Genomic DNA, 17,012 nt, shown 5'->3' with positions numbered 1-17,012 from the left:
ATAGGCCTCGCTGCTGCTGCACCACTTTCAGACACTGCAGAGTCCAGTATGCATATAACCGCTGTGGCATCTTCATACAGACAGTATGTTTATACCTTCAATTAACAACTTCCATTAGAGGCGTCCTCAGCGGAGCGCCAGCAGCTAGGTTACGAACAGGCAGTTAATTAGAGCTTATTGGCTGAAACTGGAGGATGACCATGAGGGACCGTGCAGGGAGGAGACATGTGACCCGCTGACACTGTGGCTTTGGTAAAAAGAATAACACATAATCATTGTGTTGAGCCTTCCAGTTAGATAATTCCTCGTCTATCAATCAGCCACAAGGTACACAGGCGTCAGACACAGGTGATGAAGTTCTGGTTGCTAGGCCACTGATGGGGGTTCAGTGTAGCAGAGGGGATAGAGGGAGGGGAGGAAGCGATAGAGGTAGGAAGGGAGGAGTGGGTGGCTGTAATGGCGGTGCGAGACGAGGGGTATAGGGTCTAGATAGTCTCTCTGATTCACTCTCTATGCAAATCACAACAATCACAGGAAATGCCTGGGCCTTGGCTCCAGCTAATTGCCACAGCAATAACAAAGGAGGGCTTCCTTTGAGCGCCGAGGCAAATTAAACATTAGTTTAGAGTTTTCTTGGAGACCGAGGGATGTTATAATTACCCAGAAACCAACACATCAGCACTTTGCACGCCACGCGTCCCACTCTTGCAGCCTGGCAGAGGAAAACAAATGTATCTCATATTCTGGGAAGGAGGCGTTTGGGGGGGGGCGGTTGGTGTGTGGAGGAGAGGAGCACCAGGAGGGAGATGGAGCAGGGGGAGAAATGGAGGAGAGAAGATAGTGAAGGGCACGGAGAGGGATGAGAGTAGAAAGCAGGGGATGGGGGAGGACAGAGATGGAGAGAGACACGGGGGGATAATGAGGGGAAGGGAGGAGGAGAATGATAACCCGTCTCTCCAAACCTCTCCATGCTGGAAGTGAGGCATCAAAATGTACACCCACTATTAGCATATTGACCCCGCCCCCTCCCCTGGCCCTTTTCCCCCTCATTATCATCAGGCATGGAACACGGGATGCAGGAAACACAAACCGAGCTCATTTCCCATCACATGTCAGCCTAAATGTCACGCCGGCGATGAACAGAGAACACGGAACAAATGGCGCGTCTCCGCCGTGCAAATGTGTGTTAGTTAGGCCGTCTAGCTGGCCGCCGAAGGGTTAAGTCTGGGAGCACTTTATTAATGTGGGTCTGTGCAGCGGAGCATGTTGCAGGCGAAACAAACAAGGCTGGATCGAGCTGAGATATGCAACCATGGAAACTTCAGGAGACGTCCTTGGCTCTCTTTCCTCGGGGGGAGAGGGAGGCAGAGTCCCTGCCCCCGTCAGGAGGGCCGACTCTGGGCCTTGAGCAACGTGATGTGTCCTGGATGGCTGGTTCTGTGTTTGATCTATGTCTGAGGGCAGGGGCAGAGCCTGACACATTCACCCAGTCTGTCTAACCTAAATGTGCATTCAGAGGGCCGGCCTCTCCCTGCAGCCAGACCCTGCCCTCTATCTGTCTCTGGCTCTGTTTGTCTGCTTCTTACCAAACTGCGCGACTGCCAGTCTGCCGGCCTGCTGGTCTGTCCTGCTTCAGTGTCTGTATGTCTGTCTGCCTGTTAGTAGGTCAGGTCTGCTTGCTTGCCAGAATGCCTTCCCTCACACTGTATGGATGCATGAACTCATACGAGTCACTGACCATGCCCTGGAAATCTAATCATCCAGCACAGTTGGATGTTTGTTTGTGCTTGTACACACAGATGTGCATACAGGAGTGCAAACAGGCGGCCATGTACACAAACAAAAAGCAGTCAGGAGTATTTTATATAAAGCACAGCGCGTCTGTTATGAGCTCGTGTTGGTATTTGTGCTCAAAAAGCACACATTGTGTTTTATTAGTCACACAAGGCTAACCCCTCTCTCACTCTGCACATACACACACACACACACACACACACACACACACAGATCCCTCTATGTCAGCAAGCCAAACTCATAAAACACTCACTCTCTAATTGGCATGTAGTAATTTTGCTAGCTCCTTTAATAAAAGAAACTTTTTTCTACCACAATTACTTCCCCATGTTTATGTAATGGGGCTTGTTATTTTCTGCCTTCTTTAATACCCCCCTCATATAACCGAGAGCTATGTGAATAACAGCCTTAATAGACCACAGGCCCACAAGGATTTGTTACTTTGAGTGAAATCAGGGCTGCAGTGATACAGTGTTTGCGAGCAATCCAGAGAAGTGACATCAGTTAATTACATAAATTGGAGCGGGATTGGGCCAGCCATGAGACAGATTATGACACAAGGGCAGACTGAACGCATAAAAGGACACAGCCCAGTGTGCCTGACACCGGCATTCAGGGGGAGAAGGAATTACATCACTGTGCCGGGGTTATGTAAAACTGTCGACCTGGAGGAAGACTCCAGCCCCCTCTGAGAGGAACATTCAGCAGGAAGTGACTCCTCAGGAGAGACGCTGGCTCAGTGAGATCACCTGAATGTTTCTCTCTGTGTTCAGGTCGGCTGTTAGGAAGAAGTATCATAAAAATAAGTGTATGTTGCATATGCATGAAAACAAATCCACCAGAAAACAGAAACCCATGCAGAAAAAGAAGGGAGCTGCTCACAAGCCGGCACTAGAGGGGGTGTGAGATCTCCACCTTCTCGTCAGCAGGCCTAACGTCTATCCCAGAGACTGTGAGAAACCCAGAGGGGAGATCAAAGCCTGTGTGATCCAGTGGCTGTTATATCACCCCCGGCCCGCTCTCCCACTGCGGGCCGCACTGTGCAGGCAACAGGGAGGAGAGGGAACACAAAGCACTGACCCGGTCCCATCCACACATGCAACCTTCATGGCTTTCTTTAGCTAGGATTTAATTTCCCTCCTCTGCAACTGCATTTACATTCCACTTTGCATTCCATTAATTTCCATTTGACCACACTTGCATGTTGTTGCAGGCGACATGAATAGTCATGAGCTGCACATGCACTCACAAAAAGAAGCCTGGAGAACAAAACCGGGCTGAATCTTTTCTGTCATTGTTCACACTTGAGGGAAACATTTTAGCCTCCGCAAATCCAATTTGGTTTTTGTATTTTAATTCAACATTTATTTCACCAGGCTTCTCAATTATGAAATATAGCACCCTGCTGCTGCCTGCTGTCCCCACTCCATTGTTCACCTTGTTATAAACCCTGATTTAAAACCAGCGCTCTCCCTCCCTCTCTCTCTCTCTCTCGCTCCTTTTTCTGTGTGCTTTGGGAGATGAAACAAGGAGACAGGCATGATTGGACCCTGTTTTCTTCCCTCAGTGGAAAGGCATCTCAACAGGCCTGCTATTGACCACATCCACCAGGGGAGGGAGTGGGTCAATGCAACGGAGTGCAGGGGACCATTTTGGACCACTTAACTATAATCAGTAAATGTACCCCGGTCGCAATTAGCGCAGGGCCACCCTGAGAGCGTTCGTTTTGCTCACAGCTCTGCCTGTGTTTTATTCTGCTCCACAGGAACCTTGTAATGCAAATAGCACTCCTCAGTCCCAGCTTAACAACGAGGAGGGAGGCGGGAGGTGTGCTGGAGCATGCTGCTATCCTTACTTGGTGGTTGTTTCAACGTATACAGTTGCTTCCCTGTGTTTGAGGCAGAAATAATCTTTAAATCCTGCATGTTCTTCTTGTTCTGCTCCTGCAGGCTCTCTGCAAAATGAACATTTCAAAACAGGGCTCATGTGGTGAGAGCTGACAGAGGGTCATCATCTGTTGTGCGCTGGCTCCACATTCGTGCCTGATTATGTGCTCCGGTCCAGACTCGGCTGTCTGTATATCTAAAAGAGCTGTTATGACTCGTCCTCAGATGCTGCAGCTTTGTGCAATTAGCCTCGCAAAATGGCTTCTTTTCATAAATCAAGACGTGGTCGAGCTCGGGAGGGAGAAAGAGAGGCATTATTTTTGGGTGTGATAACAAAGAGGAGACAGTGTGACAGGTAGCTGGAGCTATCACACTGAGCCTCTCCAATGCACCGACGCTCTCCTCAACTCATTTATGATTCACTGCACTTAGTCATCCATTCTCCTCCCTTTTCCCCACAGCTCCCGCGAAGAAAAGGCAAACAAAACAGACAGACGGACGGACAAACAAACAAACAGAGGGCCTTTTTAACCGACGCTGGCGTTTCAGTAGAACAGGTGCTGCAGTTATGATTGATTTGAGCTGCATTGTGCTTTGACGACTGAAAGGGAGGACTAGGGCACAAAGAGGCACGCATGAGTTCAAGCAGTGTGCTAAAGTCTCTCCTCCTGCAGTGACGCTTTGACTGATTCAAGAGCAGCAGAGTTAGCTCCGTCAGCAGCCTGAGACGCTCGTGGGTACAGGTATTTGACTATAGGACACCTGTTAGCACACACACACACACACACACACACACACACACACACACACACACCAAGAAATGCAAAATACAGCATCTGACCTCCTTTTCCCTTTAAAGTCTGTTTACCTTGCAAAAAAGAAAGAACAATACACAATATTTACACATTTTCAGCAGCTTCTGTGTGTCATATAAACACACACCATTTCTCTCCTTTAAATTCAATGCATCTCACAGACACACCTCTGCTCAGTGTTCTTCTTTCGCCTATAGACAAACACGTAACCGGTGCATACATTCATTCATTGCTCTGCGCTCTTATGGCCAGCTGAGAAGGATCTGGCTCTGTGATCCTCTGTGGCTTCTGGATGTGATGATTGAAATGCCAGGCAGATTTGTGTCAGGGACAGAGGTCAGGATAAAGGAAATGGAGAGATGGACAGAAGCAGGAGGACATGGCAGAGAGGGAGGTTGCTGCGAGGTTAAGGGACGATGACGAGGGATGGAGACATGTAAAAAGAGGCACAGAGGGGAAAAGGGGGACAAGGGGCAGAGAGCACTAATGAAAGTTCCCTGCTGTTTTCTCAGCTGTTCCTCTCGGTGCCCCGAAGAGTGCTGCGTACACGGCCAGTAACTCCGGGTATGTTAAATGGGGCATCTCCTCCTCCTCCTCACTCTTTTAAACACGCAGAGCCTGACAGTGAGAGAACACACGTAAAAACCTCATTGTGAGCACAGTGACAGCGTGAACAACAGGGTCGGTGTGGGACTCAGGCGTCTGCATGTGTCATGTCAAGAGCCTGGCACCAAGTGACCCAGGATGGTGGAGAACGCACCTGCAGGTTTCTCAACATCAGCCTCTTTTTAATGCACGGCTAGAAAGGTGCACTTAAAAGTCATGCCAAAGAGTCTAATAAGAAAAGAGAAATGTACTCTGGAGTCGTCAAAGCAATGACTCAAAGCCAATAATAATAACAGTGTCATGGGTAAAATCCATACTTTCCCTGCGCTGAGAGGGAGCACGAGGGCGCAGTGCACACAGCTGGTAACAGGCTGCAGATGAAAGCCAATTTGGTTTCTTTGTGTAACCGAGAGCTTCAGTTGGACCACAGGTCCCTGTGGAACAAAGACAGAGAGAGGCGAGGGAGACAGGGGAAGAGTGCGAGAAAGGGAGAGAGAGAGAGGGAGTGAGAGAGTGAAAGGGAGGAGAAGGAGAGCTGGGCAGAGAGAGAGAGCGAGGTGGGGGAGGGAGGAGACAGGGCGTCCTGGCCCACCTGGGCAAACAATAGCAGCGAGATGAGAGTGTGGCTCAAGGGCCCTCCCTGTCCCCAAAGTACACAGCTGTGGGTCGGGGCGGGCAGGCAGATCAAAACAGCCCCAGCTCCAGTTCAGGTGTTGCACCTTCAGATGCAAACGGACAATTTTGGAACAAGAGCCTTGGTTGCTATGACGACGCAGGCAACAGAGAGACTCTTTTTAGATTTCCTGTGAAACGATGCGTGTTTATGTCCTTCATTCATTTCACCACAAACACACAGCAGAAGCCAGATTTGTGTACATTTAAAAAAGCAGCAAGGACGTCGTATTTCAGCCCCGCTCGAACAGACTGTGATGCTGCGGTTTATTTGCGTGCTGAAAGCAGCTTGAGCAGGATCCAGGGCTGCGTGTTAATGGATTTGTGTAACATGTCTGCACTGAGCGTACTGAGCCTTGATTTTTAGTTAGGGCGCTCAAGCCTGCGGTGAAGACATACAGGAAACGAGTGAAACACTTTCATGTGAGCTTTAGTTACTCTTCACTAGTGTGAGACATCAAAGTGTTTTGTTGGCAAATGATCTTTAAAAATCTGCTTCAAGGATTGTATAGATGAAGATGTACGTTCTGCTGGAGCCAGAGAGAATATAGAAATGTCCTCATAAATAGAACCACAGAGGAGGGGGTACAAGGACGGCACCGATCTTTAAGGATGAGCTCTGCAGCACACAGATAGAGAACGAGCTTTTAATAAGATGCATCTTTGCAGCCTGTGTCTGAGGCTGTTCTGTCTGTCCAGCTTTATGTTGGCGGATGCACGGAGACCCTTTAACCTTAGACAGCGACACTGTCTTAGTTTAACAGGACGCCATCTGTTAGAGGATATATAGATTCAGGCTGTAATGAAAGAGTGTGGAGGTGCTGTCCCTGCTGTGTATGGGCTGATGTGAGTGTTTCCCTGTGAGTGCCGATAAAACACTGAGATGTGACTTGGCTCAGAGAGAGCCACACCTGGTGCCACATGCATATGTTTACTGTACATGTGTGTTTCTAATAAATCAGTCAATCCTGCAGGAACACGGAGCGGTTTGAGGAATAAACATTGAACAGGTTGTGTGTAGCTAGAAAGGACATAACCTCTGTGTTTAATCAGACAGCCGCACACACACAAACACACACACGTGCCAGATCGTCTCGTACGGCTGAGCAGCTACTGTTGTGATTAATATTCTTCTTTTTCTCTTCCTTCTTTCACTGTACTTTCTGCTGTTTCTTCTCTTTGTTATCTTCAATCTCACCGGAGCACGCTTCTCTTTTGTTTCCTCTCTGCGCTGATGTAAAGCGCCTTAATGCTCCGCGGTGCCTCCCAGCTTGTGCACCCAATAACCGGCTGAACTCAACAGACAATCCGACGCTCCTCGCTCGTAAAACACCGGGATTAGTCTTCAAAGCTCAGCGGCCAAGCACACAGGAGAAGTTCATTAGTTTGCACTGCTCTGTTTAGTCAAACTTAGCGGTGTAGCAGTTTGAATTTAGCATAAAACAAAAGCAGTGAAGTGTAAAGTTCTCCATGAAGTCAAACAGCCCTTGGATGCAGCCACATTGCTAATGCTAACCCTTTTAATATTTAACCAGGATCCAATACAGGAGTAATTATTTTTCCAAACAAATTATGCCTCAGGCCCAAACCGCCGCAATCTGATACACCACGGCGATACATTCTCTGTCACAAGCCGCTATTAGTCATTTTAAATTATTTATCAAGCTTGGGTGGAATAGGATTTGCTCCAGACCGGTTTTATGACGAGCACGGGGCTCGAGCAGAATCATGAGCGGCCTTTATATTCTATTAAAGCACATTTTGTTGACAGCCCCTCCTGCGTAAGAAATGTTCACTTGACGTACAATCTGCAGAAACCTGATCCTTTGTGATGCTTCAGAAACATCCTTTAAATCAGGACTTAATTATATACAAAGAAACCAGATATCTCTGCGTTCTTGCCGAGCCTTACACTTTTTATTTTGTGCCTCTTTTCATATTTTTCCTCTTCACGAAAGTGTAATATCTTTCTTAATACATTTCTAAACCTGTGAGCAAAGTGTTGCTTTAATAATTAAAATCTAAAAGTCAGATAGAGTCGACGCTGACTTTATGAGCGCTGCTGAAAATAGCCCGTGTGGTTAGAACAGAGCTGCATTTAATTCTGCCATCTGCAATGAGAAGTTGCAGCATTTTTAAAGAGCAACAACTGTCACCATGAATATGAGAATCAGTTTAACTGGGCTGCCGAGCATCTCAAACAGGATGAGCACATTAAAGAGGCGGGACAGAACAGTCGGTGCATGTGTAGAAATGTAGTGATGAAACTTAATGCAGAGAGAGACTGTAGGTGGGTCAGCCTGTTCTGCTCTCTGTGCAGGGCCCCAGCTGGCTGTCTGTGCAGCGCAGAGCTCTGCCCACTTGCCTGCCACAAATTAGCCAAACTATTTACCCTTGTATATGCACATTAGCAAATTCCTCCAATTGAGAAAACAAATGCATCCGTTTTGTTCTGTTGAAAACTTCATGGGAGCCTGCATGGGCCTCTGCACACCAGGCATTCTGTGTCACAGTGGCAGTCAGTTCAAACACACACACACGCACACACACACTGCCTGCATGGAGCCAACTGCAGGTCCCCGCCGGGCCTCCCCAATCCCCCCAATCCTCTCCCCAGCTGGACAGCTACAGCTCGGATCAGCCTCTCTCTGCGTCTCTCCTGCCCTCTGTCTGCCTCCGTCCCGACTGTTGTTCAGTCTCTGTTAAACTCTCTGTAATTGGACCACTCTGAATTTCATCAGCGCTCCCATGACCTGCCTTAAATGAGGAAATTCAGGCTCCCAAAATGAACAAATTCTTTGTTAGCAAGTCTTCATCGCCCTTGCTGCATATTTTCCATCCTGGTGTTGGCTTTAAATATTCATGTGAGTGGATGGAAGAGGTGAGGGGGGGGCGACGGGAAGGTGAGGGGAGGTGGGAAAGAAGAGAAAGGGAAGGAAGGCGGGAAGGAGGCGAGCGGTGGGGGCTACCCCCTCTCTTGAGCTCCCTGCGGAGGGATGGCGGGCATACAGGAATGGTGGAAGGGGGGGATCAGCAGGAGGCCTCATGATTTATTTAGAGCCGGGGGCACCTGTGCCAGTCAGCCGCTGATGGCAGCCATCACCCTGCTATCCCACTGCTGCTGGAGCCGAGAGAGGAGAGAGCGAACTGTGGCAAGCAGGACAATTAATATACGGCCGCTGCTGTGAGAAACTTCACCTGTCCAGTTAATGATTTTCAGACTTAAGTGAAGGAAAAACTCCTCTGTTCTGTGGTTACAACTCTGAGCATTTTAATGACCTCCCCCTTTATGATTTCTCCTGCAGTGAAGCAACTCCACAAACACCTGTAAGGCTGAACAAGTCCCTTCTTGTGAGCTGCCAACATCTGCAAACCACCCCGAAAGCGTAGGTGAGGAAAAATCCTATGTTTCAAATAAGCCAATCAATACAGAGCAGACAGATTGCAGCCTTAGTGAGCTTAAGTGGGCGGCTCGCTGCGTTTTATCAAGGCAGCTTAATTTCCGTCAGCTTAATATCCTGGGAAATGTATGGAAATTGAACTGCGAGGAAGAACAAAGACAAGTAGCCAGGATGAAACGATGTGGTGAAACTCAGAGAGCTCCGTCTTATCGTCGGAGCGCACGGTCCCACTCTAGCAGGGGTGCGCCGACACACACACACACATACACACACGCACACACAGACGGGCAGCCTGTCAGAGTGTACTGATAGGTGTTTCCATCAGCTGGATGTTCGGTTCACTTTTACCTTAACAGTTAAATAATTCTCACTCATTATTTGCCTAAAAGACTGAGAGCGGTGGACTTGTGTACATGATCCGATGCATATGCCTGACTACTGCTAGTTAATTAGCTTAGCTGCTACATGTCTCCTGCTTTCCGGCTGCTCTGTGGAGACACATGGAAGAGCTGCCCAGAGGCAAATTATAAATGAGAAACAGGTTATTAGGATTCTGTCATGCATACTAAGGTGTTATGACTGTCATAAAGTGAAGCACAGTAGTGAATGCAGGGAGCAGTAATTATCATTTTAGGGCTCTTTCTTTTACAGCCGGTTCCTGACTATTACAGCCGACGATTTCAGCGCATCGTCAACAACACCACCACGGCCCCGGCCCTGAGTGGTCACCAGCTGGAGATAAAAAGCTGAATAAAAAACAAACTAAGCAGAAAGTCAGCAGAAAAGTAACAAGGAGGCGCAGCAGCCACCCAGGCAGGCTGAAGCTAATGAAAGCTCATCTGCATTAGTAATAATCTGACACTGCTCGGGGGGGAGAGAGCGCTGTTCCAGGTACTGGTTAGGAATGCAAAACAACGACCTTCTGCGCACCCCCACCTCCGTCACCCCACCCTCTTCTCCCCCATCCTCCGCCCCGTTCAGGACACTTTCTGGAGAATCTTCACATAAACAACACCTGCACTATTAACAGAGTCGTTTCCACTGAGCGATTCTGCCTTCACGTCCTTTTTCTAATTCATCTTTCCTCTTTAGAAACCCGATCCTGGCATTTACCTACCTTTCTCCCCCTCCCTGGCACACACACACACACACTCAAACACACGCTTCACAGAACAGTAACTAATAGCAACCTCATTCATTAAAACACCCCTTGATGTTTCGCACGGAGGCAGGATAAATGTGCTGGAACGCCTGCCCTGTCTGTCTGCTTGTGCAACGCTAACAACAGATAGAGAGGCAGATAGACAGGTGGGGCAGCAGCTCGTCTTACACTCAGCCGCCTCAGCCGGAGCAGCGGTGCACCACCTCTGATGGAGACAGATACATATTTCATCAGTTATTAAGGCTAAGACATAAGCCCGGCGGTGTCAGGGATCGCTCTGTAGCATCAGCTGCACCCACGTGAAAGATATGGCCTCTAAAAGTAGAATGCAGAGAGCTCCATCACATGAGCTTTTTGTGCAGTTCCCATCTGGATGCATTAAAATCTCCTCTGGCCTTCACACAGACAGAGCACACAGGCAGTGTCCCCTTCAGATCATCAACAGACTCATTCCTCCTCTCTTTGTACCCACACTGAATAACAGGATCATTCCTCAGCAGTGTTTGTACCATATAGGTTTCTCATGCATGCGAAGGTATGAAGTCTGTGATGTGTTAAGTAACAGGTTCGCGCCGGCAGGTGCTGACATGTATGCAGCATTTGTGTATAGCTTCAGGCTTTCAGGCTGTTTATATTAAGGTGTTTAATCACAGGAGGAAAATGATCCGGCTCTGTCTCTGTATTTATTTCTTATAGAAATCAAGCAAGCATCGATAAAGCTGCTCCTGTGAGAGAGGATTTCTGTGTGTGCATCGAGAGGCGCTGATTTAAAGCTGCTCAGAATAACCACACTTAAGGGTGATGTTAAAAGAAGGGGGTCAGATATGATACTTATTGTTCAGTCAGGACCATTTTGTCAAAATAATCTTTATTCACTTTCTACAAGTTATATTTGGCGGTTGTGTTCTGGGACCCCCTGCTCTTCCACGCGCTTGCAAGAGCACTCCTTCCCGCCCTTCATGAGCCATCATGAACGGCCCTAGAAGGGAGCACAGCGGCAAAGACCCCCCGAACAGAACAGCATGAACGACAATGATTAATTTCGGACACAGCGTGACAGGAGGAGCTGGGGTGGAGGTGGGTTGCAAATCGGCCAGCAGAGGAAGCAGCAAAGGAAGCTGGGGCTGTTTAAGAAGAGCGCTCTGAGTGTAATGTTCCAATAGAAGCATCGGGGAGGTCAGCTGAGCCGTCAGCTGGTTGAGGATCGGCTTGGCTCGCTGTTAGAGTATTTTCCCCCAAATTTCAGTCAAGTTGAATTGTGTGTCAGGAGGAGGTTTCAGACAATGTTTAGACTACTATTAGGACCAATACGGAGCAGCAGGAGAAGAGCAATGTTCTGAGAAGTACGTAGTAAATTTGCCAGAATAAAAGTGGGATGTCTCTGAGATTGAAGTGATTCATTTGTCAGAAAGTCATAAACTTGCGAGTTTGTGTTTTTGAGCCATGACCCCCCCCCCAAAAGTATGTTGTGTTTCACGGCCCCTCCCTCATTCACCTGTGTCCAGAGAGGATTCATGCGCAAATGTCTGACTTCATAATCTCACAGATTTTCCATTTCTTTCTGGCAAATGTACAACTTTCACCTCGTCTCCTCCGGCTCTGTTTTTGTTCTTTCTACATGCCCTAATACACCGCTGTACATAACAACCAATTCTGTTGAGGGGTATCTATCCTTACGTACATAAATCTGTATTTGGGGGGGTGTCAGGAATCAATCCAAACAAATCAAGGCATCGAGGATCAATCACCTACATTATCTAAAAGTAACAGCATAGCAAGTCAGCTGACATTAAATTAAATGTGTTTCTATTGCAGTGGGACAAAGTGTGAAATTATCTAAATAGCTGTCGACTCTGCTTTAAAACCTTTTCTTTTATTATTTGCACGATTAAACTCTTCAAGTCTGATATGTCAAACAAGTTCAAAGTTGGGAACCCCAGATACATCGAGTTGAGAGGAAGTTGCAGCTATGGATTGAACAACAGCTTCAGCTCCATGCCCATGCAGACCTCTGGATAAAGACACAGATCGGCCCTTCTGTGACACTAAGATCCCCTAAATGACCTTAGGACAGTGCAGCAGACAGTCATGTAGGGCCATAGAGTGTTAGCCTCACATCCTTTCCTCTGTCTACATGTCACACTTCCTTCTCACTCGCAGCAGACACCACAGGGCCGGCTGGGCCAGCTGCACCGCCTCAGGAAACTTTACACAAACTTAAGTAATATCTCTCTGCATTCCAACCCTTTCACGGCCTTTACCCAACCAGATAAATAGGACAAACATGACCAATTGGGACAAGACAATAATCCCTTTATCTGACACAGGGTAAGCTTGACTAGCCGGCTTACCGGTTACATAATTAGCTATCGGCGAGATGGGAGAGGGGTAGCAGGAAGGAGAGGAGGATAGAAGAAGTAGGACCGGGGTTAGGTCAGTCAGGTTGATGTAATCAGGACATAAACAACGCACAGTGATTAAGAACAGGAGAGAAAGACCCTGCAGCAGAATACATTAAATAGTACAGTGGCAGCCAGTGTAGAAGTGCCACAGACAGGCCAGTTTGACAAGGACAGATGAGCTCAGCTACATGAGCCTGTACGCGCTAAGCACTGAAGCGAACAGAGCTGAAACTCTAAGCACCCTGAGAGCTGTTCTTGCAAATAGCACATCACTTGTTTACCTTGAATACTGGTGTTTTATTTGCATGAGTCAACCTTGTGGAAAATCCATAAGTCATTTGCAAGGCTCTTACAGAACATCACCTGCATACACGATCTATGACATCCAAAATGCAAACAGTCTGAGGGGTTTCAAATCCCCCAACAAACAGGAACGAGCAGAAGTTAGTGATGATAGTTTGTTTGTATAATTTCGCCTTAAAATGACTCTTTCTTCAGACTCATCACATTGATCTCACGACTCTTTCTGACCACCTCATCAATCAACAACAGGGCACCACGAGAAGACATGGATGTTTTTGCTGTTGTGGAGGATATGGAGCAACAGAGCCAGCAGGATGAGGCTAGAAATCTCCCACCTGCATCTCTACCTTATAAAGGTACCATCTGCAGGACAGAAACAGAAACCACCCTGCTATCTTCTCATCTGAAAACCCTCAAAGACGGTTTGATGTTCTCCTTGAAGTCACTGAACTCGCCATGAACTCGACCCGCAGCCAAAGTTTGTTTGCGGCCCAAACTGCATGTGACGCTAAGACGCCCGTAGTGCTCATCTCCCATGAGCTCTATCTTTGAATTGAATTGTAAGACGTGCCTCATTACTCAGTGAGTTCTGATGCAGTAAAGCGCACACACTCTGGTTATGTCATGCTCTCTTATAGGACATTATAGAGTACACACACACACACCTCTCTGAATGCCTCAGACCAGGGTCACCAAGTCCCTGGTCGAGGTTTTGGTGACGGTTTTCTGGTCAATGTCAGCCTTTTTTTCCACTCCTCGTCTGCCAAGAGGAAATGAGGGGATGATCTCTGCGCTCTCCTTCACTCGTCACTCCCCGAGAAAACAAACAGGAACATTTTATGGCCTGCTTGTTGACCTACAGCCCAGGAGCAACTAAAACAGGCTGCTGCTGGTGTTTACTTCAGGATGAGCTACTTACACTGATAAAACAGCACTGCCCTGTTGACATACAACCCAATTCCCATGCAGGGATCTTAATGTACTTTGGTTTAGGAGACAGTTGGGGAGAAGGTTTAGAAAGTTCAATAAACACTATAGCTTGGAGTAAATAATACAGCTGTCACGCGATAACATAAGATCAGGATCTGAGTGTTTTTATCTTCCGAATGCAGCAGCTCGACTACCAGTAATGTTTGTGCAAAGGTCTCTCTACTGTAACCAGTTCCTCCTTCCTGTTTTAACAGGAAACAAAGCTCTTCAGTGTAGCATGCAGAAAAAGCCAGAAACAAACTGTAAAGACAACAAAACCAAACTCTTCTATCAACACAGACGGGGACCTACGAGCGGTTGCAGAGCCACCACCTGGCATGTGTGTGTGGGTATATGTGCATGTTTATATGTGTGGTATCATAAACACACACCTGTTCTTCCCTCAGCCCCGGCCCCGGCCCCGGCACCAGGCCTGAGCCTCAAACAAAGCTTCTCTCTGTACCGACATGGGCACTGTTTGACTCCTCGCGCCGTTCCCCCAACGCTGCCTCTGCTGAAACCTAAACACACTGTTTGCTATGGGCGAAAAAGGCTGTTTAAGAAGTACTGGGAGAAGAAAGAAAGGCCTTCCTAGGGACTCATCTGGTTCTAATGCAGGGCCCGCTGGTGTGGATTACAGGCACATATTACAGGAGAACTCAGCCTGACCCCTCATCTCTATCCCGGGGGAAATGGGAGCCAGCCACGGTGATGGGGGGCTGAGGGTCCAGGGGCCTGGGGAGCAGAGGGGTGAATAGGAACCCGTGGGCAGGCTGCCACCCCACATGATTGCTGCACTTCTTCAATAAGGGAGAGATTTTGTGAAACCTGCTATTAAAAAAACAGGAAAAATACTAAATTGTGAACCTCTCGATGACAAAATAAAGCCAGAGCTTCACCAAGTGTTGCAGGTACCGAACAGTCCTGTGATAATCTTCAAAGTAACACTAGAACATACTTGTTTTCTCACATTAAAAGCAATAAGCAGCTGGCTACTCAGCAAGCCTCTGAGTTTTACCGCCTATCCCACATTGGAAGGGGGGTTAACTACGGGTGTAAACAAGCCAACAGGAAAGGCAGAATGGGAGTGAAGAGAGAGAACTTCGGCAGCAGCTCATAAGGCTGGCAGCCAATCTGGGTGTGTGGCCAAATAATCAGCTCAACAATGAAAACATTCCTATTAAAGCAGGGATAAAACAAACACGATGCAGAAAGCACAATGATCATAACAGCATGAACAGGAACAAACAGAACGACACGGCCCTTTCTCTCTGTGCCGTTTCCTCTTTGCATCTGCAGTGTCAGATAAACAACCAAAAACAAGTTCTCTATATCCATTTCACAGTAGGTTCATCAGTGTTTCAGCTCTTACCTGTAATATCTGGACTGTAGATACGTGGAGCAGACTGCTTTGGACACATGGCTGGCCGATCCAAAGTCAATAACTTTGACCCTGTAGGGCTGTCGAGACGGGTCCACGAGCATGATGTTCTCCGGCTTCAGGTCAGCGTGGATCAGGCCCAGACTCTTCAGTTTCATTAGCGCTGTGGCCACTTGCTGAAGCACAGGTCTGATGTATTTGAGCGGCAAAGGGCTGAACTTGTTCTGCTTGAGGAAGTCGTACAGGTTCTGCTCCAGCATCTCAAATACCAGGCACGTGTGGTTCTTGTGCTGGAAGCACTCGTAGGCCCTAACAAAGTTGTAGTCATCTGCACTCTCCGTGCTGAGACGCGCCAGGATGCTGACCTCGATCTGACCCTGCCGTGCATAAGACGGGTGGTTTTTCAAGATCTTGATAGCCACGATCTCGTTGGTGCCCCTCTTCCAGCACTTAACAACCTGTCCAAAGGTTCCTCGTCCCAAGAACTCCAGCACCTCGTAAGTGTTGGTCATGGAGCAGAGCACCTCATGCTGCACCAGCTGGTAGTCCCCCTCGCTGTTGGAGCCGCTGTTCTTGGATGTTGCCGTGGAGGTGGCGGTGGCTACTGTAGCCACCGTGGCTCCACTGGCTGCTCCGTTCTGGATCATGGGTGGGCCGTGCTCCTCAATGATCTGCACACTGCTGTTGTTGTCGAGCTCCTCACTCTTGCGTTTAAGCCCGCATCGCTGGTAGGTATCCAGGAGACTGACCGTGCTGCGGCGTGTCAGGTTGTGAACACCGATCCCACCGCCCAAACTACTGCCGCCGCCACCTCCACCACCACTGCTGTTGCTGCTGCTGCCTCCACCCCCGCTGCCCAGCAGAGACCCCACGGCCCCCGAAGTGCTGCTGGCTGAGGCGACCACGATGTGGCCCGCGCTGGCTGGAAAGATGAGTGCCTGCTCGTAGGGCAGGGTGGAGCTGGCGACCTGCAGGGAGCTGTTGATGCCGAGGGGGCCACTGGTGGCCGACAAGTTCTTGCTGCTGTTGTGGCTGTAGACTTTGCTGTGTGTGCCGTACCCTGTCATATCCCAGTTACAACTCTGCTCCACCTTCAGTTTCTTCACGCTAAAGAAGGCACTTGATTGGAGAGTGTGAGGGGAGAACACTTGCACTTGCGAGGCCATACCTGTGACAGGAGGGGAAGAGGGGGGAGGGGCAGAGAGGACAGGAGGGGAATGAAAGTGAGAGGTTAGGAAATTGAGAGTGTCTGAAACACGAGCAGAAGCCAGAAGCTTTAAATAAAGACAGCTTGGGTCAGAGCGGGTCATTAAAACACCAAGCGTATATGCCGATGCACAGCATGTTAACCTTGTGAACTCTTTAACATCATAGTTAAGTAACAGGCATAAAACAACCCTCAAAATGTCACTTAGCATTTGATGCTATGGCATGAAGTGTTCCTAAGCAATGCTATAATCTAATACATTTATAATGCACCATCAGACACCACGTTATTAAAACTGGTGGGAAAAATTCAATGTTATGTCATTTCTTTTTATTATATAACGAATAAAAACCAAAATGTTTGGCAGAAAGATCAGCAGGTTAAGATCGAGCAGTGCTTATGCAAACCACTGGT

The 17,012-nt window shown here is 48.2% G+C and overlaps 1 protein-coding gene across 5 annotated transcripts in view; it reads right to left on the bottom strand.

The window, feature by feature from the left end:
• hipk2 (homeodomain interacting protein kinase 2) overlaps positions 1 to 17,012 on the bottom strand; it is a 71,449-nt gene that overhangs the window by 39,262 nt on the left and 15,175 nt on the right. For all 5 annotated transcript variants that reach the window (XM_069685707.1, XM_069685709.1, XM_069685708.1 and 2 more), the window contains exon 2: positions 15,383 to 16,559. In XM_069685707.1, the coding sequence (XP_069541808.1) occupies positions 15,383 to 16,559 (1,177 nt within the window). The remainder of the gene's footprint in view (positions 1 to 15,382; positions 16,560 to 17,012) is intronic.

This window comes from Semicossyphus pulcher, unplaced genomic scaffold (assembly GCF_022749685.1).
Source record: "Semicossyphus pulcher isolate SPU_LCO1_2020_fin unplaced genomic scaffold, fSemPul1.0.p SCAF_8, whole genome shotgun sequence".
Classification (NCBI taxonomy): Eukaryota; Metazoa; Chordata; class Actinopteri; order Labriformes; family Labridae; genus Semicossyphus; species Semicossyphus pulcher.
The sequence above is the reverse complement of the archived record's forward strand: the minus strand, read 5'-3'. Positions and strand labels throughout refer to the sequence as shown.